Raw genomic sequence first — 24328 nt, forward strand, 5'->3', positions numbered from 1 at the left:
GATTACAAATAAAATCAAGTCTTACTAATAAAACAGCACTCACAAAAAGCAAAGTAGTTTACCAGACCTCTATGACCCCAGAATACAAGAAGGATCACTACATGTGTGAGGTAAGTCTACACAGAGTTCTAGGCAGCCAGGGTTATAACCACACAATCCCATACTCCCTCAAAACCAACAAAAATGGGGGAGGGAATAAAGAAACTAGTCTGAAAATGATAAGCTTACAAAAATAACTTTCAATTCAAGATGATGAATCATTGTATAAAAAGGAATTCTTTTCAATTTCAGATAAAATAATTGTCAAAAAAGTAAAATTTACCTACTGTTGAAATGAAAACCACTTCTGTCATACAAGGAATTATTACTGGGAAAGGACTGGGAGTCACTCCTAGAATCATCACAACAATTCCATGTATGATTCTCCTCAGCCAACAGTAAATGTATGTAGCCACCTTGTTCATGTCACACGGATGAGGGACAGCAGTGGAGGAGGCATAGTGGTTTCTCCCAGGAATGCTAGTAAGCAGGGAGGGAAGACAGGAAGAGAATGGCTTCTGCCCTCCAGAGAACTGGCAACAAACACTGTTTGGAAGAAATGACTAGATTATAGGAATACAAATACAGAGCTAGAGGAATGGCTTAGTAGTTGGAGCGTGTGATACATTTACTCTAGTTTGATCATCTATAAAAAGCACTGGGTGGCTCTCAAATACCTGGAACTCCAGTTCCTGGATATCTGGATCCTCTTCTGGCCTCTGTGGGCACCCATACTCACATGCACAGATATACACAAACATATAAATAAAACTAAACCTTAAAGAATAAAAAATGAGGGTATAAGGAGTGGGAGCTTCTGCATGGAACCAAATGTAGCTGGCTCGTTCATTTGCTTGTAGCCTAGGCAGTCCTTGAACTCTGGATCCTCCTGCCTCAGTCTATTGCATGTTGGGATCCAAGGCTGTACCGGGCTTGGTTAGGTTTTTATTCATTCAAAAAATATTACTCAGAATCCAATTTCACAATGCTCTCTACAGAGTATGGGAAATATCACTGCATATGTTCCCTGCTTTGAAGGTACTCATGCTAAGAGAAAACAAAGGAACAACACATATTAAATTCTTCTTATTTCTCAGACACTTTCAGTGACTCCATGTATCGTTTTATAAATACAAAAAGGATATAAATGGAATAAACATAAACGTTAAGGTAGAAATGTGAATTAAGAACCTTCCAATCACGCTGTGCAGATGGCCTCTTGCTGCTCTGGGTCTCCAGGGCAAAAGTCTGAAAAGCAGGATAAGCCCTAGGGAGGTCTGAGAGCAGGGTCAGGGGTGAGGGCTAGCATCTGATTTTAGAGATGAGGCTCCAAATTCCTGGGATGGATGTGAACCACACATATCTGATACTGGGTAGCAGAATTCTGATAGGTAGATTGACAAGTAGGGGTAAAAAAGTACTTTGAACTTCGTTCTTCCTGAGTTGTTGAGAACTTACACCCTAAGGAGGGGTAAAATTAAACTATAAATTTGGATATGAGGGAAAAGAGGAGATAAGAGTCAACAAACAACAGGGGCAATCCAGTGGGTTACTGCAGTGGGCCACAGCCAGAACTGTAAGGGATAGGAAAAATTTAAATCTAGTGAACACAGACTAGACAGTTCTGGGGTTGAGGGAAGATGTGCCTTATGTTTCTGGTTGGGGCACTACATGATGTCATTTAGTAGAGGAACAAGGGACAAAGGGCTAACTCTAAAGTGTCTCTGAGACACTGAGGTTGACGGTCCAGTCAGTTTCTGCAGCCAGAGTCTGGGGCTCAGGAGGGCAGCACACAGCACAGTCCCAGGGAGTGGAAGAACTGGACAGTAAAGCCACAGGGAAGAGTAACAAGACAGAGCAGGAATATCACCTCAGAGTGCCAAATGGAAGAATCAGGAGGGGACTAGGAGACTTGAAAACCGTATTAAATACCAAACCATGACTCCACTCCACATAGCATCCTATAGGCATCCTTCCGGCCCAACCCCAAACAGGAAGCTCAAGGCTAAAGCACCAGCTTCACCCTTTTCAGCATCAGTCCGGGTCCGGGGTCCGTGCTGGCCTTGAACTGAGATTCCTCCCACACCAATCTCTAAAGTAGCTGCAATTACAGACACCACTACACCACACTTGCTCTAACGCTTTAGACTTCTCTCTAAAGCGATGGTTACTGATGTGGAAAGTCATGCTGGTCTTTGCATCAATTTGGTGAGCAGTTCTCTTTAATCTTCTCTAAGATAAAGTCTAATACTGCTAGAACATGAAAATGTACAGCACTCCCTGGCAACTGGGAGAACAGCTGTTCCTCCATCTGTAATGCGGAGGAGCTGGAGATGAGTGGTGTAGAGCATAGATCCACATTCTAGCGTGTGTTGGGAGGGTACATAAATGGCAAGAACAACACGCCTTGGAAAGAAAACCTACCCTAATTACAACACTCTGGGTCACTCTACAGCCCAGCACTGAACCCCAGAGACCAGGGCAGACGTGACACCATTCCCTTCTGATGATGTAAGCCCTCATGACTTGTCCGGGATCAAAACCAGCTGACAGCCACTCTGCAATGAAAGAATGACTGCCCCCTCCCATATTCTGGTTCTAGTGAGTTCTGAAGCTTCACAGCACAGAACAAGTGTCAGGGGACTCTTTGGAGATATGATCCGTGGTTCTGCTGCTGTCGAGGTACTAGAGAGAGGAATGGCTTCACAGGTGATTAACCACACCAGCTGGGCTGCGAACAGCGACAGGAGAAAACTGGCATGGCTCTAATTTCTCCACGAGATGAACTCCATGTGAAAACTAATGAAGCGCCTTATGTCTACAGAGAATATTCCTTTATTTGAGGGGTATAGTAAAGAAAATTGATTCCTATTGTTGAAAACTACTGTAGGAGTCTGTGGAGATGACTCAGCGGGTAACACACGTGTTGTGTTGTGAGCTCAGCTCCCAGAATCCATGTAAAAGTCAGTGGATGTAGTAGCTCGCCTGTAACTCCAGCACAGGATGTAGAGACAGGAAATGCACATTCAACCCTGCCAACAAGTTATTCAGTCAAACAGGTCCAAAACCTTCATAGAACATTTGAGGAAGATCCCCAACATTAATCTCTGTCTTCATACTCACAGGAGACTGCACACCCGCTCTCACACACAAATATGTGCATATACACTACACCCACTCACCTTGACCTTGGGTCACTCGCTGAACCTGGAGCTCACTGATTTGGCAGTAATAGCTGGCCAACAATCTCCAAAGATGCTCCTATCTCTGCCTTCCCTACACTAGGATTACAGGGGCATGTCATGACATCTGGCTTTTTATCCAAGTGCTTGGGATTCTAACTCAGTTCCTTGGGCAAGCAATGTGCCAACTAAGCCAACTGCCTAGCCCCTCCACCCTCTTTTTGAGGATGATGAAGATGAAATGGCAATATCTTAAATACATCTAGAGAAAAATACAGTTTTTGGTGGCTTACATTTTGTAAATTACAGGAGCATTACTGTGATGACTCAGCAAAGACAAACGATGCTTCCACTAAGGCATTTCTTCCCCGGACATGGCCTCCTAAATCCACTTAACATGGCTTTTGAAGGTTCATGGATACTGGCTACAGACTGCTGCCGCCGCCAATAACATTGGCAGCAGCTAATATTTATCTGTGCTACGCACAGGCTGTTCTAGGAGTTTTCCGTGTGTCATCCTGACACAAACTATACAAAATGAATACAATCACCATTCCCACTGAAGACGGAGGCAGAGAGCAAAGCATCTTGTGCAGTATGACAGAGCAGCAGCAGGAGGAAGAGCTGGGACTAAAGTCAGGCAGTTAGATCCAGAGCCTGAGTTCCAAACCACTGTATATCAACTCAACAACCTTACATTCATTCATTCATCCATGCATTCATTATCTTACTTATTGATCTGAGTATTGACAAAGCATTTAAAGTTAAAGAGTCCTGGGTGCTAGGGTGGCTCGGTCCTTACCCCATGAAAAAACATGAAGTGAGAAATGGGAACTAGACTGCTACGGTGAAATACTGAGAAAGAGGGCACAGCACAAACCAAGGCTGTGTGTGCGGCGAAATACTGAGAAAAAGGGCATGGTACAAATCAAGGCTGTAGTGTGGGTAGAGCCAGATCTTCAGGGTTACAATGGCTATCTGAATACATTTTCCCTGTCTCCTAAGCACCAGGGAAAGCCATTAAAGGTGATTAAAAACTCATCTCTATAAAGATCGTTTTAGTCCTAATATAGAAAACAAAGTTGGTCAGAATAAATATGAGGGGGCCAGTGAGAGGGACAGCTAAAGAAGGTAAGAGAGAGAAGACAAGAATAAAGGGATGGTGGGAGGGAGGATAAGAATGAGAAGGGGGAGAAGAGAAGTGAGGGCAAAGGAAGCTGATAAGTAGGGGAAATCAGTTAAGTGAGAGACTAGAGAAAGACCAAGTAAGAAGAGGGAGAAGACCCTTGGCTTGTGCACGCAACACAGGGGCCTCAGTCACTGTAATAGGCGCACTGGGGACAGGCATGTGATAGAATGAGCTTTATTTTAGACTTGGTAAGTTTGGAGTTCATTTGGAACATTCAATAAGAAACATTAGGAAGAAAGTCAGAACCCCAGAGTACAGTCTAGACAGAAACACAAAGCTCTCTGCCAAATGCACAGCAAATGAAGTCATGGTGTAGATGAGGCTGTACAGAGAGAAAAGAACCAAGGCTGAGAGCAAAAGTGGACTGACTCCAATACTGGACCAGAGCTGGAGGACAGAAGAAAACCAGCAGACCTTAAGGATGTACAAAGAGGCCGTTGCTGAAACCATAAGTAATGCTATTACATACTGCAGGGAGCAGAGCGTGAGAAGGCAGGACCCGACAGAGCCAGTTTCAGAGAGAAGCAGCAAGCACTGCTGCTGTGGTCAGACGCTGTGGGTCCACATGGCCTTCAGTAGCAGTAATCCGAGCAGGCTGGTGGTCTTAGAAGGCCAACTGCAGTGGTTTGAATTTTGTGCTGGATGGTTTTATATCGACTTGACACAGCTAAAGTCATCTGAGAAGAGGGAACTTCAACTGAGAAAATGCACCATAAGATCGGGCTGTAGATAAGCCAGCAGGCATTGTAATTAGATCGATGGGGGGGGGATTAGTTGATTGTGGGTATTACCATTGGTGGTCCCCATTCTATAAGAAAGCAGGCTGAGCAAGCCATGGGGAGCAAGCCAGTAAGCAGCATTCTTCCATGGATTCTGCATCAGTTCCTGCCTCCAGGTTCCTGGCCTGGTTGAGTTCCTGTCCTGACTTCCTTCAATGGTGGAGTACAATATGCAAGTGTCAGCCAAATAAACCCTTTCCTTCCCAACTTGCTCTCTGGGCATGGTGTTTCACCACAGTAACAGAAACCCTAAGACAAGTTCCAAGTGAGGAACTCTACCACGGTGACTGTAAAGAACTCTTTTGAGAAGTGAGAACATAAGGAGGGAAGCAGCTGAGAGTTACAACTGTTTCAGTTCTTGTTTCTAAGAATCTCCAAGTCAACGGGAAATAACCAAGGGAGGAAGAATCATTAGGGTGCAGTCTTAAGATGAGGAGGAGAAAGTGCCTGGCCTACTCTTCATTTCTTTGCCATTGCCTTGCTGAAACACAGGTGAGCTGTGGTGCCTGGCTAACTGAACTCCCGCACATACTGTAATTTGTTTTAACTCATCCTGAACACTATAGGGCCTCCTTCTAACCTAATTTACGAGACAATCTGGGGTGCTCCTGTAAGTATTCATGCTACAGAATCAGTCTTAAAAATGGGTCAAGAAGGTCTTCTGAGCCAGGTGTTGGTTGGTCATACATGCCTGTAATCCTGGCACTCAGGAGGCAGACACTGGAGGAGGTCAGAGCCATCTTCAGATGCAGAGCAAGTTCAAGGCCAGCCTGGACTGCGTGAGAACCTGTCTCAAACAAAGGTTTTCTAAAAATCTACAGCCACAGAGTAGTATGGTGGCCCAACATTCAGGAATCTGAGGTGGGAGGATCAAGACTTTGAGGCCACATTCAGTCATATGGTAAGATTTTGCCTCCCCTAAAATCCAAACAAATAAAAAATCCCCAATTACAATGCAGGTACTAGAAAACAATCTCTGGTCAAAGAACGTTGTTGATATTAAATTCACTCACTACTGCTCCACCAAGATTCACATCAACACTAAGGCACTAAACAAAATGTGAAGGGGCTACATGGGTGACCAAAACATTAGGAAAGACAGTATGGTCTTGAGAGGTTCCAAAAGAGTCCATCACCCACACAAATGCCAAAGGTACAGTAACCGCCAGTTTTCTTTGATTAAAAACCCTCCTTGGGGAATAGTAAGCCTCCGGTGTGTCGGCGCCTTAGAACCATTTCCTCTTGAGTGAAGCTCTAAAACCTGTGCTAAGGTCACTATAACTCAGCACAAGTGCAGGAGAATATGGCTATCTTTATGTTGGAAAGAGCTCACCTGAAAGTTCAGCGACTCTACATGTTTAAAAAACAAAACAAAACTCATAAATGGTGTTTGTTTATTTATTGGGGCAGTACATGTGCTTGTAAACACATGGGTGCGTGTTTGTGCCTTGTTTGGAGGTCAGAGACAACTAACTTGTGGGTGCCAGTTCTCTTCTTCTACCACGTGGGTCTCAGGACTCAAGCCCAGGTCATGATGACAGGTGTCAAAGAGTCCTCCAGCTGGCCATCTCACCAGCCCTGACAATGGCTTGTGGTGGAAGGAACTGGGATGACTAATCACCATCAGGCAGCATCAGTAACTGCAAGAACCACCACTCTGAAGGAAGCCCCTGAAGACCCCAGCTCCACACTTCTGTGAACACAAGACTTCTGGGGGCTTCCTTTAGAACCATCTTTGGCTCTCAGAATTAAGGCTTTATTCCTAGACAGAGTCAAACTAGAAACCCCAGAGAGCAGTCTCACCTGCCAGCTAGAACAGTGCTGCGGCTGAGCTGGGAGAAGAGTTCAAAAGACTCCTTCAGCACTTGTGGGCTCACTGCACACTTGGACACAGCGGGAAAGCTTTCCTCCCGGCTGCCAGTCAGTACCGCACAGCGTGACCTCACCACATAGGTGTGGTGGGGTGGGGTGGAGTCCATGTAGGCTCATAATACTCCCTGGCAAGCACTAACGATCAGGATCTACTCAAAGCATCTTGTTAGGATAAATGGTCAAATTCTTCCATCCTCTTTTAAAAACAATGACTAAACATGTAAGTGCTGGCCAAATGCTCCCAATGCCCTAATAAACGCTGTACACAACTCCTAGGAGTCGGACTGCCCTTATGGGAAGAAGAAATCCGCCTGGAACAATACTTGGAAAATCTATCCAGGGTCAGGGAGGCCAGCTCAGCCACACTGTCCTGACCTGTGACCTACCCAATGTGCCACTTATCTAGAGGAGGGCAGCGTTAGTTGCAGAAGAATGAATGCTCTTTCCAATTTTGATCTTTCTCTGTCCCAAGAGGAATTTTGGCTCATCCTCTCTAACATCTTTGGCTATTTCTTCATAAATCATGTCTCACGTAGAGCAACTCTGTAAGAACACGGCAAGAGAACACTGTAGATGAACTGAGCTGAATCACAAATTCACCTGACCTTATTCAGAAACAGAGTAGGTTGAGATGTGAAGATGTAACAAGTTAAGATGAAGCCACACTGGATTAGCGATGACTAAGCTCAATGCCTGGCATCCTGTAAGACAAATACACAGATGGGAAATGACATCAGGACACAGGTTAGTACAAGCGCGGTGAAATGTACAAGCCACAGAACACGGAGCTCTGCCAGCTAGTCCAAGAGGCCAGGAAAAAGCAAGGAAGGAGCCTCCCTTGCCAGCTTCAGAATGAGCACAGCCTTGCTAACATCTTGATTTCTATGTCTAGTTTCTGAAACTGAGAAAATGCATTCTGTTGTTTAAAGCCATCCAATTAGTGATGCTTTGTTCTGACAGCCCTAGCAAAGGAGGCTAGATGTTAATACCCGGAGTATTACTGCTGGTCATGACTCATCTTGCTCCCACAGGAAGGGTCAGTTCTCTTTCCTACCTATACAGGATGCCTGCCTTCCAAGACCACCAATGGATGCCTATGAGAGTGCTTTGATTTGAACCCTACAGAACTGTTTTGTTTCCTATATACACTTATGAACTTAAGATAAAGTTTTATTTATAAATTAAGCACAATAAGAGATTAACAATTACAACTAAGATAGAATGATTACTTAAACTTGGGAGTCATTTATTTCTGGAATTTCTGCTTACTGTCTCAGACCATGGCTGTCTGTGGGTAACTGAAACTGCAGAACCAGATGCAGACAAGGGACTGCTGCAATATGGGTCACTACAAACAGTGCACTGTCCTGTGTACTCTCAGTGCAGTGAGACACTGGCCTTGGGGTGACGACATCTTCAATGATGTCCGGTCCCTTTTAAAGGATGCTAAGTACTGTTATTTCCAAAGGCATGATTTTTCTCTTTCACTTGAAAAAGAAATGCCCTTTCCTAAGGCAACTACCTTCTTTTCCCTGAAGCCTCTGAAGGCTCAAAAGTCCACCTGGGTATCTCCTGTTACAGGGAAAACAGATTCTGTCCCTGGGGTTTCCGTGAAAACATACACCACTGTGAGCCCCATCATGTGACACAACGTCAAGCTGGGCCACCTGAAGAATACCACTAATGAAACAGAAGAAAACAGTGACATTTTCAGGAAGCTGTTCATTTAACTTGCAAATTATGAATCTCTTCAGAACAGTATATGCAAGAAGGCCAAAATTTATGAGATTTTCAGCTGCATTAAGACAAAGATGCTTTAAGTTCCCTCAAACTGTCAAGAGCACATTCTGCTTCTACTTATTGAGCCCTGGTGTCCATTCATGTTGCCCTCCCTCCCTCTCAGCTTTGCAAATGTTAAGAGCAACCTCTGAGTAAGCAAAACTCCAATCTTACTTAGATTTTCTACTTGATTCCTTAATACAAGTCTGGTGATTCCAAGAAGTGGAGTCTGGGTGGGCATCTATAGGCCTAAGCTAACCATATAAACACAACCTGCTCACGTGTCAGCTGAGAGGACATTAACATCACAGCACAGCGCAGAACTCGATGCTCATGCCTGGTGAGATGAGCTCAAATTCTTTCTCTTTTTTCACCTCACATGCAGCAATGCATCATGGTGTTCCAAGGAACTATTTCAACACAAACTGGAAGCTTTCACAGACTGGGAAGGAGACAGACTCACAAACTGAGAAAATGACTCCCAGGTCCACTGACAGACTCCCCATGTCAGTAGCCGCTTCTGAGCTGGGTAAAACATGTACGCTCTCCAGGCTTCATTCTCTGCACCTGAGACATGAGGAATACTGCCCACACCGCAGGGTTAATGTGAGGCAGGGATGAAGCAGGGTGCCGATGCTTAGTGTCTTATACAGGGGATATATCTGATAAATTTCTAATTCTTATTCCTTTATTTCCTCAACCCATGTCAACTAACAAAAAGTGATGAAGTAAGAATATGGTGGGGTCAGGGAGATGGGTCAGGACGTACTTTGACACCAATAGTACTTGCCCCCCCCCCCAAAAAAAGGCAGCACACACATAAAATCCCAACGCTAGAGAGGCAGAGACAAGAGGGTCCCTAGGACTTGCTAGTCAGTCAGGCTACTCTAATTGGTGAGCTCCAGGTTCAGTGAGAGACTCTGTCTCAAAATATAAGGTGGAAAGTGATTGAGGAAAACATGCAACCTTAACCTCTGATTGTCATACAAAGTATATACACACATATGTAGGAAAACCATGATCCAAACAGTAAAGCCATATATGATCAATTACATTTATTTTTACACAGTAATAACAATAACATAGATTAATGCTTTCTTCTTGTCTGAGCCAAACTTCCTCTAACATAACCTTCAGAGGTGTTTTCTTGTTGGCTTTTGTTTTGTTGGGTTGTTTGTTTTAGAGACAGATACACAGAATCAAGGCTGATCTCTAATTCACTATATAGCAAGGGTAACCCTGAACTACTGATTATAATACCGCTACCATTTCCCAAATGTGATTATGGGTGGGTGACACCACATCTGACTCCAAGGTAATTTTCATATTGTTTTAAGAATCTGTTTGAGGGACAGAGAGATGGCTCAGGGGGCAAAGGCACTTGCTGCCAAGCCTGATTACTTGAGTTTGATCTCCAGTATCCCATACAGTGGAAGAGAAGAACTAACTCCCACAAGGTCATTGATCTCAAAACTCAAGCTATGGAGCAAACATCCCCACAAAATAAATACATAAATAAGTATAATTTTTAAAGCATGTACTATAAAAACAGTACTTGTTTAAAAACTCTTAAAGAATTAAAGAAAATATAAATGTTGAATTTGTAACAGTTTGGTGAAGAAGATATATTTTATATAGATAAATACATATACATGTTATATAAGTATCGTATAACCATTATTCAGCAGGATTAGTGAAAACTCCTTGTGTAGAAACTATTTCTCTGTTGACACTTCCTCCCCATTAATTATAAATTATCCACCTGTTTAGTTGTCAACTACATCTGAAATTACTCAATTCTTTAATAGAATAGACAGATTTTTTTAAAAAACCTTTTAATAAAACAAAAATGAATAACAATAACACAGGAACCCGACTAAGCATTACAAGTGACTGATTTTAATGTTGGGGTCCAGAAACAATCTGCATGAAATAACATAAAATAAATGTAAAATACAACCTCTGACAACATCTTAAAAGGTGGTTAGAGTGCTGCAGCCTGGGTTGGTGAGCAAGGTTCTGAGCTATTTTGAAACAGTGAAAGGATAGGTGAAAACAGAGCCTCCCCACCTGCAGCTTCTGTAGGTCATCACTTCAGGAGAAAGAATAAAATGCTTTCTTTCCCTGTCCCCCACAGCCAAGCGATACTTGTCTTTCCCTTCTGTTCAGAACTGCCCCCATCCTTCCCACTGCTAATGTCTCCCAAGCATTCCCACTTATTTTGTTGCTTGTCTCCTCTCCACTCTTGGTCCAGTGGCCAAAGGGTGATGTGGGAGTCCCCTCTGTATGCTGTGAACCATTGGCTAATGAATAAAGCTGTTTTGGCCAATGGGCAGGACAGAATAGAGCTAGATGGGAAAACTAAACTGAATGCTGAAAGAAGGCGGAGTCAGGGAGACACCATATAGCTGCCGAGGGAGAAAGATGCCCTGCAACTTTACAGGGCAGCTGGGAAACTAACAAGCAGCCTCTGTCTACAAACGGATATTTAGTCTTCATCTCTGACCCACTGTGCACTGATATGGGATTGGCTAGGTAAAATAAGGATTTACTTTCTGGCTTTATCCTCACCTTGTTTTAGAATTTAATCATGATTCAAACATACTGTCTCAAAAAAGGATTTCCTGTGTCTAGAGAATAAACCACTAAACTGACAAGATTCTAAGCAAATTTTTAAAGCAAGAAATCTATTATTACAGTGATGAGAAACTTGAATCTTAAACATGCTGGTCTCTCAGTTTATCTTTCCCTAACATATGAGAATTTTATAAGGCTTCAAATATAAATCAGTAGGACGGGCAATTAATTTTCCTCAATGAGACAAAGGAGGCACTTCTAAGGGAGTTCTCACGTGAGCCAGAACCCTCAGTCCTTTAGAGGAAGGTGGTTTGGCATCTTGACACTGTGGTAAATAGCCAGAGAAGCAAACGAGGCCTGACCCTGACTGACGTCCTGTTACCTAGAAGTTCCATTGACTAAGAGAACTAATGATTCAGTAGTTTCCCTTCTTCCATAGAATAAATAGCTACACCTATCCATAAATTGCTTCTAGAGTCAAATCTGTCCATGCCAATTAACTATCTATACTGATTTCAAAAGTACAAAGAACCACTCATATGTAACACAGATCCAAGACTTTCCAGAGACAGTGAATGCTCTGTACATAATTTGATGAACTGGTGGGCAACACGTGATTCTCAGCTCATCTTTTCCAGTTCACTAAGCAGTCCAGTTGCTTCTTTAATATTTTAAAAATAACTGATGTTAGAGCGATGATTCAGCAGACAACATCTCTTGTGGTGGTATCTGTTGCTCTTGTAGACAGCCCAGGATCAGTTCCCAGCATGCACACGGCAGCTCACAACCTCCTATAAGGAATCTGATGCTCTCTTCTGGCCTCTGCAGGCATCAGACACACATGTGATGAAATACATACATGTAAGCAAAATACACACATAAGATTAAAATAACAAATATTAAAATAAATTTATCACATACAAAATTCTCATTTAAAGAGTGGCCCTCCTGAAAGCTAACAAGGACCAGTACATAATCTCTGTTTTCCTATGGAGCAGTTTACAGAACCACAAATGCAATTTGAAAATCCTACCAAGTAACGGCATTAGAGAAGTCCCATAAATATTGTTGATAAACTGACTTATGTTTAGTAATACTATCAATATTCCTTAAAGGCGGGAAAACAACTACTTTGAGGTTAAGAAGTATCCAAACACACCTCTAACATTTGTAAGAGCTGAGATAAGACTGCAGGCAGAGGCTTATATTCTATCATGTATAAATTTTAAGTCAGGCTATTAAATAAAATATGATCTTATAGTCTGATACTGACAAATACACCTTCAACTACCTTGAAGGACAGGTTCTTAGATTCTTTGATGTCCCCTACCATAGCACGGTGGCACAGAGGACAAGTCTACCCTTTTCTTCCTATCCCCAGTTCTGCCAACACTCGGCTCCCTTCTCCCTATCTCTTCCATTTTCTCCTCTCCCTCCTCCTTACCCCTTTCTCTAGCAGATCCTGCTATGTCCCCCATGCTGGGCTTGATCACAATATTTTCCATATTCCAGGCTTTGCCTGAAATACCACCACCTGCCCAGTACCTGGGTTACAAGGTTCATAACATCTCAGTGTAGGACTTTCAGCTCACACCACCCGCCCAGTACCCAGGTTATAAAATCCACAGCACTGGAACACCACCACCTGCCCAGCACCTGGGTCACAATGTTCACAGCATGTCAGTGTAGGGCTTTCAGCTCACAAGTGCCCAGGCAGAGCTTCTCTCGCCCAGGGCCCTGGATCATCTTCTGTTTTTGTCAAAACAGGGTTTCTCTCTCTGTAGCCCTGGGCTGTCCTGGAACTTGTTCCTTGGACCAGGCTGGCCTTGAACTCAGAGATCTGCCTGCCTCTGCCTTGTGAACACTGAGACTAAAGGTATATGCCGCCACACCCGGCTTGAATAACTTATTCAATAAAGAAACGGCCAGATCACACTTGCTACCAGTCAATATTCTAGATGAAAGTCAGTAAGAAACAAGATGATAAAACCTAAATGTTCAACCCTTAAGCACTTCAGTTCTCTCAAGTCCTATAACCAGTGGGCCTAATATTGATCCGGATCTAGTTCCAAAACCTTTATCTGTACTTTCTTCACAAGTTCATTCAAGTTTACAGCTTTCTATTCCCGTTACAACAGAGCTGAGACAACAAGAAAAAGTCAAGAGAACACAGAGTATCAAAACACGAGATCAGACACGCAGATGGAAAAGAAAGCATTTCCCTTGTGTGTCTGTTGCCAACACTCAGATGTCACAGCCGGTGTAAGCTCAGTATCACAATACAGCAAGTCCACTCCGTCTCACTGATGCAGACACACACAGCTACTGTCTTTGCCTGCTAAGGTCCATAGCCTAGCATCCAGCAAAGCAGCAGGGCATGCTGAGCCACGGCACATAAGTAAAGATAGCCTCTCCTGGCACAGAACTCCCCCCTCACCACAACTTACTGTGCTCCAGGCACTCGCTTAGCCAGAAAATGACTGTATACTTGAAAAAACTATTAGATAACTTGTTATCACAGTTCATAACACTCCACAAGAGGGCAAGTATTTCAACTGGAAATCTTACTTATTTGTACTTACTGAGATTGTACCATTGTCTAGACCTATGGACAGTCTTCTTGTTTCCGGGTTAAAAGACATGCATGAACATGGAGCTGAAAGAAATGAACATGTTGATGAAATTAACAAAACAATGATTCTCATCGATTCAGGGGTGTCTAATGAGCTAAGTGTGTGGCTAGGTTCATCCCATTGTCTCCTGAAACAGTCCGCTTAAACCACACTCGCAACAAAGGAAAAACAGCAATTTTGCAACTAAACACCTAGTTTTTAAGATGCCTTTTTAATGAATACACAAGAAAGACATTCTCAGACATGGCAAATCCTAAAGGCTGGAGTCTTGGCTTGTGCTGGCCATAAGACTGACTCTACTTTGTGCTGTGTAAACCTTTGGCCACCACTCTCTTAATCCCACTCAAATCCCAACTTAAACAGAAGAAAGCAATGTCTTCTGAGCTGGAGAGAAAACAGAAAGATTTTACCCTCCACTGCTAGACATTCAAATACACACACCAGTGCTGAAAAGTATATTGGTTCAGAATTTATGGAGCAAATGAACTACTGGGGGGTTTTACTCTGAGTGTTCAAGAAGTATAATGGAAGCTACCAGTGTTGAAAATACTTGTGGGGTCATTTTCTTTATATGAAGCTAAAAGAGAACTCAGTTTAAATGCAAATAAAACACAGAAATCTATGGTGGTACACAGTGGTTTTATTTTAAGTGAGCTGTGGTTTAATTAGCAAAGATGCAGCATCACTGAAGTCTTTGAAAGAGCAGAATTAGACAGACATGCACACAGCAAGAACAGCATGTGAGGGTGCAGCCAGAGCTAAGGCTGAGCCCAGGAGGCCACCAGAAGTCAGACGGGAGTGAAGCTCAGGCTCCCTCACAGCACTCAGAAGGAGCAAGAGTTGCACAGGACCCCCTCCCCAGAGATCTCAGTCTCCAGAGCTGGGAGGCAAGACAGACAGCCATGCTGTTGAAGTGACTCACTTGGTAGTACTTCCTTATAGCAGCCTGAGAAAACTAACATAAGAGTTACTTCACTGTGCGGTGGTATTAAGAATAAAAAGTGTTCTCTTAAAGTCTCTCACTCTCTGCACTTTGTCCACTTGTGGGTCTCTGTATTAGGAAAATAAAAGTCCCCTAAGCCATTTAAAGACAGCAGGAACCTTAAGTCTATATGACTAACTTTACTTTGATCCTTTGTATTAATAAGCCCTTCTCTCATCTTAAAAGAAATAGAGATGAACTTTCTGCCCTTTTCTTTTCTAAACTGAGTGCACCTAATTCCATGCAATGGTGTCATATGTGTCTATAATTGTTCTTGTAAGTTTTTTTGTTTTCATGTTAATTTGTGTCAGATTTTTCGAACAAACTACGGCCACTTCAGTTCCTCTTTTTAAAATTTATGTTTTTTCTGTACTAAAATTATTATTATTAGTTTCTGGTATATACAGTTAAACTGTACATCTTTTGTTTTTGTTTTTTGAGACAGTTTCTCTGTAGCTTTGGAGCTGGTCCTGGAACTAGCTTTTGTAGACTAGGCTGGCCTCAAACTCACAAAGATCCACCTGCCTCTGCCTCCTGAGTGCTGGGATTAATTGTGTGCGCCACCACCACCCGGCATATGTGTGTACATCTTTGAATTTAAATATTATGATTAAATATTAAGGCCTAATAAATACATATTACTTTATAAATCTGGGTACCCTTAAAACATCTTAAAACCTATTACATAATATCTTTAGGTATATTAAATGTTTTAAAAACCTTAAAATGCTAATTGTTTATATAAAACAACATTTGTTAGAGTCATAAGATTTCATTAAGCGCTGGGCGGTGGTGGCGCACGCCCTTAATCCCAGCACTCGGGAGGCAGAGGCAGGCGGATCTCTGTGAGTTCGAGGCCAGCCTGGTCTACAAAGGCAGTTCCAGGACAGGCTCCAAAGCTACAGAGAAACCCTTTCTCGAAAAAAAAAAAAAAAAAAAAAAAAAAAAAAGATTTCATTAAGCTACAAAATTGAATGTTATATTCATAAATTTGGATAAGGACAGCCAAGGTTACACAAAGAAGCCCTGTATCAAAAAACAAAAACAAGGGCTGGAGAGATGGCTCAGAGGTTAAGAGCATTCCCTGCTCTTCTAAAGGTCCTGAGTTCAATTCCCAGCAACCACATGGTGGCTCACAACCATCTGTAATGAGGTCTGGTGCCCTCTTCTGACCTGCAGTCATACACACAGACAGAATATTGTATACATAATAAATAAATAAATATTTAACAAAAACCAAACAAACAAAAACAAAAGCTGGGCAGTGGTGGTGCACGCCTTTAATCCCAGCACTCGGGAGGCAGAGGTAAGAGGATTTCTGAGTTTAAGGCCAGCCTGGTTTACAAGAGCTAGTACCAGGACAGGCTCCAAAGCTACAGAGAAACTCTGTCTCGAAAAACCAAAACAAAAGCCAATAAATAAATAAATAAATAAACCCTAATGCTCGAAAGAGTCAAGATTTTTTCATTGTCTTTATAAGCACACACGTGCACATATTCTTGTTACACAGTGTAATTTGGCTAATACAAAAAACAAATAGTTTCTAATTTAACTTTAATTTCTTCTAACTAGGAATACCCATAGATTTGAATTTATTCTTTTTATGCAAATTAGACAAAGGGGATTAATCTCTAATTACAACAATATTCATGGTCGTTTATACCTTAAGTATTGGTGTTTCTTGACTTAATACCTAAAACGCCCTATAACTTTTAAATTGAACAATATTTATTATATTGATGCCCGCAATTTATCTTTTACAAATTTAAGTGTGTACGGGCGGATTGACAACAGAACAGTGACTCCTTATCTTGGCTTGTTTTAGCCCCAAAGACAGACATTCCTTGCCCATCTCTGTTGGAACTAACACCCCGTGACTAAAGGATAGAAGTCTTTTGGACTCTACTAACTTAGCAGACCAGTAGCTTCAGATAGCATCTTGAGCCTACAGAAAAGCTTCCCTCATCTCATTGTACCTGCCTCTCTGATGTACCCACCAATGTTTTTAAACTTGGCTTGCTTTATGACTTTGTCCTGTAAAACCATAAAACTTTATGAAACTGCTTCCACAATAGAACATGGAATTTGGGGTAACCTAAATCTACATTCTCGGGCCATGGCCACTCAAAGTGGCTCCACAATGAACTGTCTCTTATTCCCTTTTAAAAAAAAATAGCCACAGAGAATTTCACATTGAGGTACATGTAAGCTGAGGACAGTGGATGAAGGTGTTTATGGACAGGGACTACAAATGCACAACTCAGAACTTAGCGAAGGCTCATGCCGCCCACCACAATCAGGATCTCTCTCAACTAGGCCTTAATTAGCTCTGGGAAAACAGATGGTTGAAATCAGTGTTCTAGTAAGGGCTCAAGTTCCCACATTTGCTAGCTGAGCAGATGTCCAGTGGCTATACCTGTGTAAGATCTGCGTGGCCTGACCACAACCTCACAGCTAATGCAAGAGCTGGACAGACAACAAAACAAGCTTTTTTTTTTTTTTTTTCTAGGTTATTTGTAAGATGTGTCTTTGTATTTGTAATTATCTTTGGGGGAAAAAACAGTCTTCTGTTTTGTTTTGGGGACAAATTCATAAAAACTCAGGAGCTAATGTAAATTCCACGTGCCTGGCCTGAAAAGAGATCCCACAGCGGCTTCTGGCTCTCCAACGGCCCTCCCTGCTTGAGGCTTTCACCCCTCAACCTCCTAGGCACTGTATCTCTGGCAGTGAAGGGAGTTTACCTGTCCTCTATTCCCAAAGGAGAAGTTGACACAAAGGCCCAACTGTGACACTCAACCCCTCACACAAACATCTCCACCACCTGCTGCCCCAGCTGACACTTCAGCTTCCTTTTATTTCTTTCTTTTATCTTAAATCCACGAGTGACAAAGCTAGTTAGTAAAGTAAATCTAAAATATATCAACCGTGGACACCCGTGACTTTCATGTGTTATTTTGTCTGTAGTACAATGAGAATATGGTGGTTGAAATAGTACCCATTAGAAGCCTAGAACACAAGGATGGCTGTAGTGAAGTCTCAACCCTGGGCCCTGAGGAAGGTCCCTCTACAGTTAACCAAGGTGGGTAGGAAGGGTCCCAGCTCGGCAGCCTGTAAGCTGACAGCAATTAGCAGCAATAGCATGGACACGCCAGGAGAGGAGTGAAAGAATATGCATTCCAATTTCTCTTTTGCCCACAATACCAGCTTGTTTATAGGAAACTTCAAAACAAGGCAATAAGCACCCTGAATTCTCCACAGAAGCACTAAAGATATAGTCAAGTGTGTTTAGTAGACAGGCATAAGGTCCAATTCCCAGCACAGACATGCAAAACTTCTGCTGAGTACAGTTTAAGCAGACTTTCTTCAGGGAATACCAGTGACCAGGTCCTTATTGCATTATTTCCCAAGCTGTAATCTCAAGGGACTGTGGACAGTGCTCAGCTAGCACCTGCCTCCTTCACCCAGTGTGAGCGTCCAGAGGGCAGGACCCCACCGCCGTATTTACCACCACATCCTCTGGACGACGCACATAGCCAGAAGCAGTGTTTAACATTAGCTGGATAAACTGTCCCAGAAAACTAAAGAGAGGAAAACAGACGATTCTTTTCTGCTTTCCCTCTTTCCACGGCTTCAGTCCTCCCAGACCACGTTCAGCTCAACACTACAGTGACATCAAGAGGATTTTAAGTCAGCCCTTCTCTTTACAGATCACAGAGGTCCAGGAGAGTGTGACAGGCAGGCCAGACACACACGTGCAGCGACAGCCAGGGAAACAGAAGCACATATGGGTGTACCTGCTAGGCCAAGACGTCTTGTCTGGCACTCACAGGCAGAGCCCTGACAAAATTCTGGGTGGCCCAGGAGGATGAGGAAGGAAGCCTTCCAACATCACCACTTGGGTTTCTCCCAGCAGGAATCAGAGGGTCCTCTGCCTGACTCATCCTTCCTTTCCTGCCATCAGTTCCTACTGCATCTCCATGCACAAATGCCCAGGTTTAATGTTGCCAGTTCTAGGGGCCAAGACCAGCATTTCCTAGTCAAAGTGCTAAACTCCTGGGAAAGTCAGACTGATTCAGAAAAAATAACCTTAATTGCACGGGGCTGGATTCTCTTGATTTCCTTCCTCCAGGTAAATGAACTGCTTAGAAAAAACAATGAGGACACTAGCAAGGACAGCAGCTGGGACTTGTATGGATGCACCTGCTGATCATCACTTGCCTGCTTGTCACTCCCCTAGGTCACTCAGTGTTATCACACACTGCCTTGCAGTCACTCAGCATCAAACTCAGCCTTCATCACTCTTCTCACCCAGGGGCGCCTGCCCCCTTCTCTGTTAAACACCAACTTTTTACCAAAGATACAGAATACCTACTCTCTTGCCAAACACAACAATTATTATATTTTAAAAGTAGTCTAGAGGAAAAAGTCAAGAAGCTACCTTCTGCATTTGGAATATTACTTACTTTGTACCAGTATAAACACACAACATGGTCATAGCTGCCTTGTAGTATATATTCAATTGGTTCTCTTTCTTTTTCAGTTATTTTACAGCCAATACCAATTAACCATTAATTAAGGATAACACTAAGTAATATCTCTCTCTAAGTTTAAATCCACTTCAGGTTCTCTATGGTCAAGTATAGCTTCTTTCCTTATGCAATATGATTCTTACTCTCAAGCTGAGTAAAACTGAAATACTTGCTAAGCAGTTAGTTACTATGTGCCCTGAATTTGTAAGATTCCTAGAAAATAAAAGCCCAATTCTGGTTTTTTCAACTTATTTTAAAATTATCATATAACGTAATGAGTTTCACTATGACAATAAAGACTAATTTCTGACAACTGTGATGAATATATACATGGCCTTTGTTTGTTCTTTTACCTGTGTGCAATACTGAAAGTACCCAAGAATGAAAAATTTCAGAAATCGCCTTGCTCTATGAACCTTCTTCATCTGCAAACCTCTGGCACCCATCATTGGCCTATGTATAACAGACGTGTTGTAAATGTTTGACTAACATCATTTATGTATTTATGAATCAATATTGTATATGTACAGGGCTTCATCTGGGTTCATTTAAATATGTACATATTGCTCAGCAACACATAAGCTATAGTGTTACAAGATCATAGTCTCAGCTTTAATACACATTGATTTCACCTGGAGATTTTACTAAAACGCAGATTCGAAGTCAGCTGCTTTGGGTAGAGTCCAATAGCATAATTCCAACAAATTGCTCAGGCAATGCTGAAAACCATCTAAGGATCGAAGTAGGCCTGCTTTAATTCCCTTCTGAAGGTTGAACAAATAAACAGTCTTACTTCTCAAAGCTGACGTACCACAATTAGAGAAGCAGAGCTCATGCTCTTGGGGAAACCACATCTGTTATTAGATGCCATCATTCCATAGGTGTTTACTCAATACCTACGTCACACTGCACAGGTGCTTCTGCTGCCTGTTCTGCACAACACAGGAGCTATAAATCCCTGTTCAGTTATGGCCACTCCTTGCCTCTTCTTGGTAGCCATGTGTCAAGTACAATGAACAGGCAAGACCAGAGGAAAAAACTGGTTATTTCACTTAAAGTCATGGGGGAAGAAAAAAGTCAAATTTTTCCTTTCTTCTCCCCCATGCTCCTAAAGCATGATTCCTACCACAGCTTAATAGTTCACATTAGCAGGGTGAGGCAGCTAAAATGGCAGGCCTATACCCTATAATTTTGTCTGCTAGAACCAAAACAGGTAAAGTACAGAATCCCCAAAAGTTTCTTCTTCATAGAAAATGGGTTGAAAAATCAGGTCAGCTTTGTGGCTACCACCTACTTAATAGAAAATTCTGGAGTCATCAACAGCCTCAAAGATAATTTGAAAAACAACCAAAACCACCATATCCTTAATAATGCATGTTTTGGCCTTTCAGCCCATCTAGACCATCTTTATCTGTGACACCCTCTGAATGACCGGCAGAACCACTCTCCACAAGGGACTCCAGTGGCCACACCAGACTGGGAGTCAGGGCAGCAACCTTTATTACCCTACCTGTCCTCCATTCTGGTCTCTCCTCTCAGTCCTGCTGCAGCCTGCCCACAGAAGCCCATGTGTCCAGCTCGCCTCCTTCCCCTAGGGACTCTACCTCTTGATCCAGACCCAGGGTCCCCTAGTTCTTTCCTGTCACCCCTTCCAGTCTTTCCTTCTATCCCATTTCTAGTCCTCTGTGACAATCGGTCACCCACAGACACATCTCTATCAGGGACCCCACAGGCACACTAGGATAGGATCCAGAGTGGGCAACAGCAACCAAGGAACAGAACACGCACCCAAAAGAGGAGACAGCAGATATCTATGTCAAGAACATCATGACTTCAAACATCATAGTGTGAAGGCACAATTTAACAGAGAAATAGAATCATTAAGGAAACCCACACTGAAGATTAAAACTTTTGGAAGTGAAACAAAAATCTCAGAGGTGAGTCTCAACAAGCGATTACAAGACACTGAAGAGACAACTTCATGTCTTGAAAACAAGGTAAAAGAAATGGATAGCTCAAAAAGAAAATGTTAAATTCTCCCCCCCCCACCAAATATCTAGACACAAAACATACAGGAAATCAGGGACATTATAGAAAGACCATGGGTACCGATGAAGAGGAAGAAACACAAGTCAAAAGCAAAGGAAATGTTTTTTGTCCTTTTTTAAATCATAGACTTAACAGCTAACATCCACATATAAGGAAATACATATCATGTATGCCTTTCTGGTCTGGGATAACTCACTCACTCAGCTAACATCCACATATAAGTAAATATATATCATGTACGCCTTTCTGGTCTGGGATAACTCACTCACTCAGCTAACATCCACATATAAGTAAATATATATCATGTACGCCTTTCTGGTCTGGGATAACTCACTCACTCAGCTAACATCCACATATAAGTAAATATATATCATGTATGTCTTTCTGGGTCTGGGATAACTCACTCAATCGGGATAATTTTTTTTCCTACCTCCATCCATTTACCTATAAATTTCATGATGTCTTTTTTTTCAATATCTGAGTAATGCTCTGATGTGGAGTCCCCTTTGTGTGCTGTGATTACCATTAATGAATAAAGAAACTGCAGTGGCCTGTTGATAGGGCAGAACTTAGGTAGGCAGGGAGGACTGGAGTGAATGCTGAGAGAAAGAAGGGTGGAGTCAGGGAGACACCATGAATCCACAGCAGGAGGTAGATGTGCTGAAACTTTGCTGGTAGACCACAACCTCATGGTGATGCACAGATTAATGGAGATAGATTAAATTAATATGTAAGAGATAGTCAATAAGAAGCTAGAGCTAATGGGCCAAGCCGTGATTTAATAAATACAGTTTCTGTGTGAGTATTTCAGGGCTAAGCTAGCTGGGCGGCCGGACACTGGGCAGTGGGACAAACAAGCACTCCCCTCCTCCTACAATACTCGGTTGTGTAAATGTACCACATTTTCTTTATCTATTCTTCTGTTGAGAATAGGTTGTTTTCAATTTCTTGCTATTATGAATAGAGCAATGAACATTGCTGAGCAAGTGTCCTTGTGTTAGGATGAAGAAACCTTTGGGTATAAGCCCAAGAGTGGTAGAGCTGGATCTTGAGGTAAGTGGACTCTCATCTTCATGACAAACTGCCACACTCATTTCCACAGTGGCTCAACAAGTTTGTATTCTCACCATGTGGTAGTTTGAAAGAAAATGGCCCCCAAAGGAAGTGTCACTATTAGGAAGTGAGACCTTGTGGAAGTGTGTCACTGTGGGGGTGAACTTTGAGATCTCTTTTGTTCAAGCTTCCCTCAGTGTGACAGCCAGTCAACTTCCTGTTGCCTGTAGGATATAGCACTCTCAGCTATACATCTGCCTACACATCACCATTCTCCCCATCATGATGATAATGGACTGAACCTCTGAAACTGTATCCCAATTTAATGTTTTCTTTATAAGAGTTGCTATGGTCATGGTGTCTCTTCACAGCAATAAAAAACCCTAACTAAGACACACCAGCAATGAATGTGAGTGTTCCCCTTACTCCACATCCTTGTCAGCATGAGCTGTAACTTGTTTTATTGATCTTACCCATTCTGACTGGGATAAGATAAAATCTCAAAGTAATTTTGATTTGCATATCCCTGATGATTAAGGATGCTAAATAGTTCTTTCAGTGTTTCTCAGGCATTTGAATTTCCTCTATTAAGAATTCTCTGTTTAGATCTACATCCCATTTTTAAATTAGGTTATTTGCTTTCTTGATATCTAGTTTTCGAGGTTTTTTTTATATATAATTTTGGATAACTGCCCTCTATCAAATGTGTAGTTGGTTAAAAAAAATTTTTTTCTCTCTTTCTGTAGGCTGCCGCTTTTTCTCAATGATGGTGTCCTTTGCAGTGCCGAAACTTTGCAGTTTCATGAAGAACCATTTATTAATTGTTGATCTTCTTTAAAAGATTAAATTTAATTTAATTTTATGTGCATTGGTGTCTTGTCCACATTCATGTCTGTGTGAGAGTGTTAGATCCCCTGGAACTGTAGTTACAAACAGTTGTGAGCTGCCTTGTGGATGTTGGGAATTGAACCTGGGTCCTCTGGAAGAGAGTAACCAGTGCTCTTAACCGCTAAGAAATCTCTCTAGCCCCTTAAATTGTTCATCTTAGTGCCTGTGTTAATGATTTTTTTATTCAGAAAGTCTTTTCTGCACCAATGAGTTCAAGACTATTTCCCATTTTCTCTTCTAAAAAGTTAAGTGTATCTGGTTTTATGTTGAGACCTTCGGTCCATTTGGAGTTGTTATATGCAAAACTGTAAGTATGGATCTATTTGCATTCTACATATAGTCATCCAGTTTGACCAGGACCATTTGTTGAAGATACTATCTTTTACCACTGTGTGTTTCTGGTTTCTTTATAAAAAAAAAAAAAAAACAACAACAACAACAAACCAGGTATCCATATGTGTGTGGATTTATGTCTGGGTCTTCAATTCCATTGATCAACATGTCTGTTTTTGTGTCAATACCATGCTGTGTGCTAATAACTAAGAGCTGTCAAGTCAATGATATCAGGCTACTATCTATAGAACCACTGATAGGAACAGTAAGGAACTAGAAGATACAGATAGGTCTCATTAGGAAAGAGAAATAGAATAGCTATGGATGGAGGGAGGGGCTGGAACCAGAGGATCAAGTAAGAAAGAGAAGCAGGGGGTGAAAAAGGGAATATAGGGAGAAATAGCCAAAAGTAAGAACCATTTGAGGGGTAGATTATATAGTAGA

At 42.2% G+C, this 24328-nt stretch overlaps 1 protein-coding gene across 1 annotated transcript in view; it reads right to left on the minus strand.

The window, feature by feature from the left end:
* The window catches only part of Wdfy2 (WD repeat and FYVE domain containing 2), a 128422-nt gene that overhangs the window by 47813 nt on the left and 56281 nt on the right, over positions 1-24328 (minus strand). The window contains exon 3 of the mRNA XM_057786281.1: positions 14000-14073. Within this exon, the coding sequence (XP_057642264.1) occupies positions 14000-14073 (74 nt within the window). The remainder of the gene's footprint in view (positions 1-13999; positions 14074-24328) is intronic.

This window comes from Chionomys nivalis, chromosome 12, assembly GCF_950005125.1.
Source record: "Chionomys nivalis chromosome 12, mChiNiv1.1, whole genome shotgun sequence".
Lineage (NCBI taxonomy): Eukaryota > Metazoa > Chordata > Mammalia > Rodentia > Cricetidae > Chionomys > Chionomys nivalis.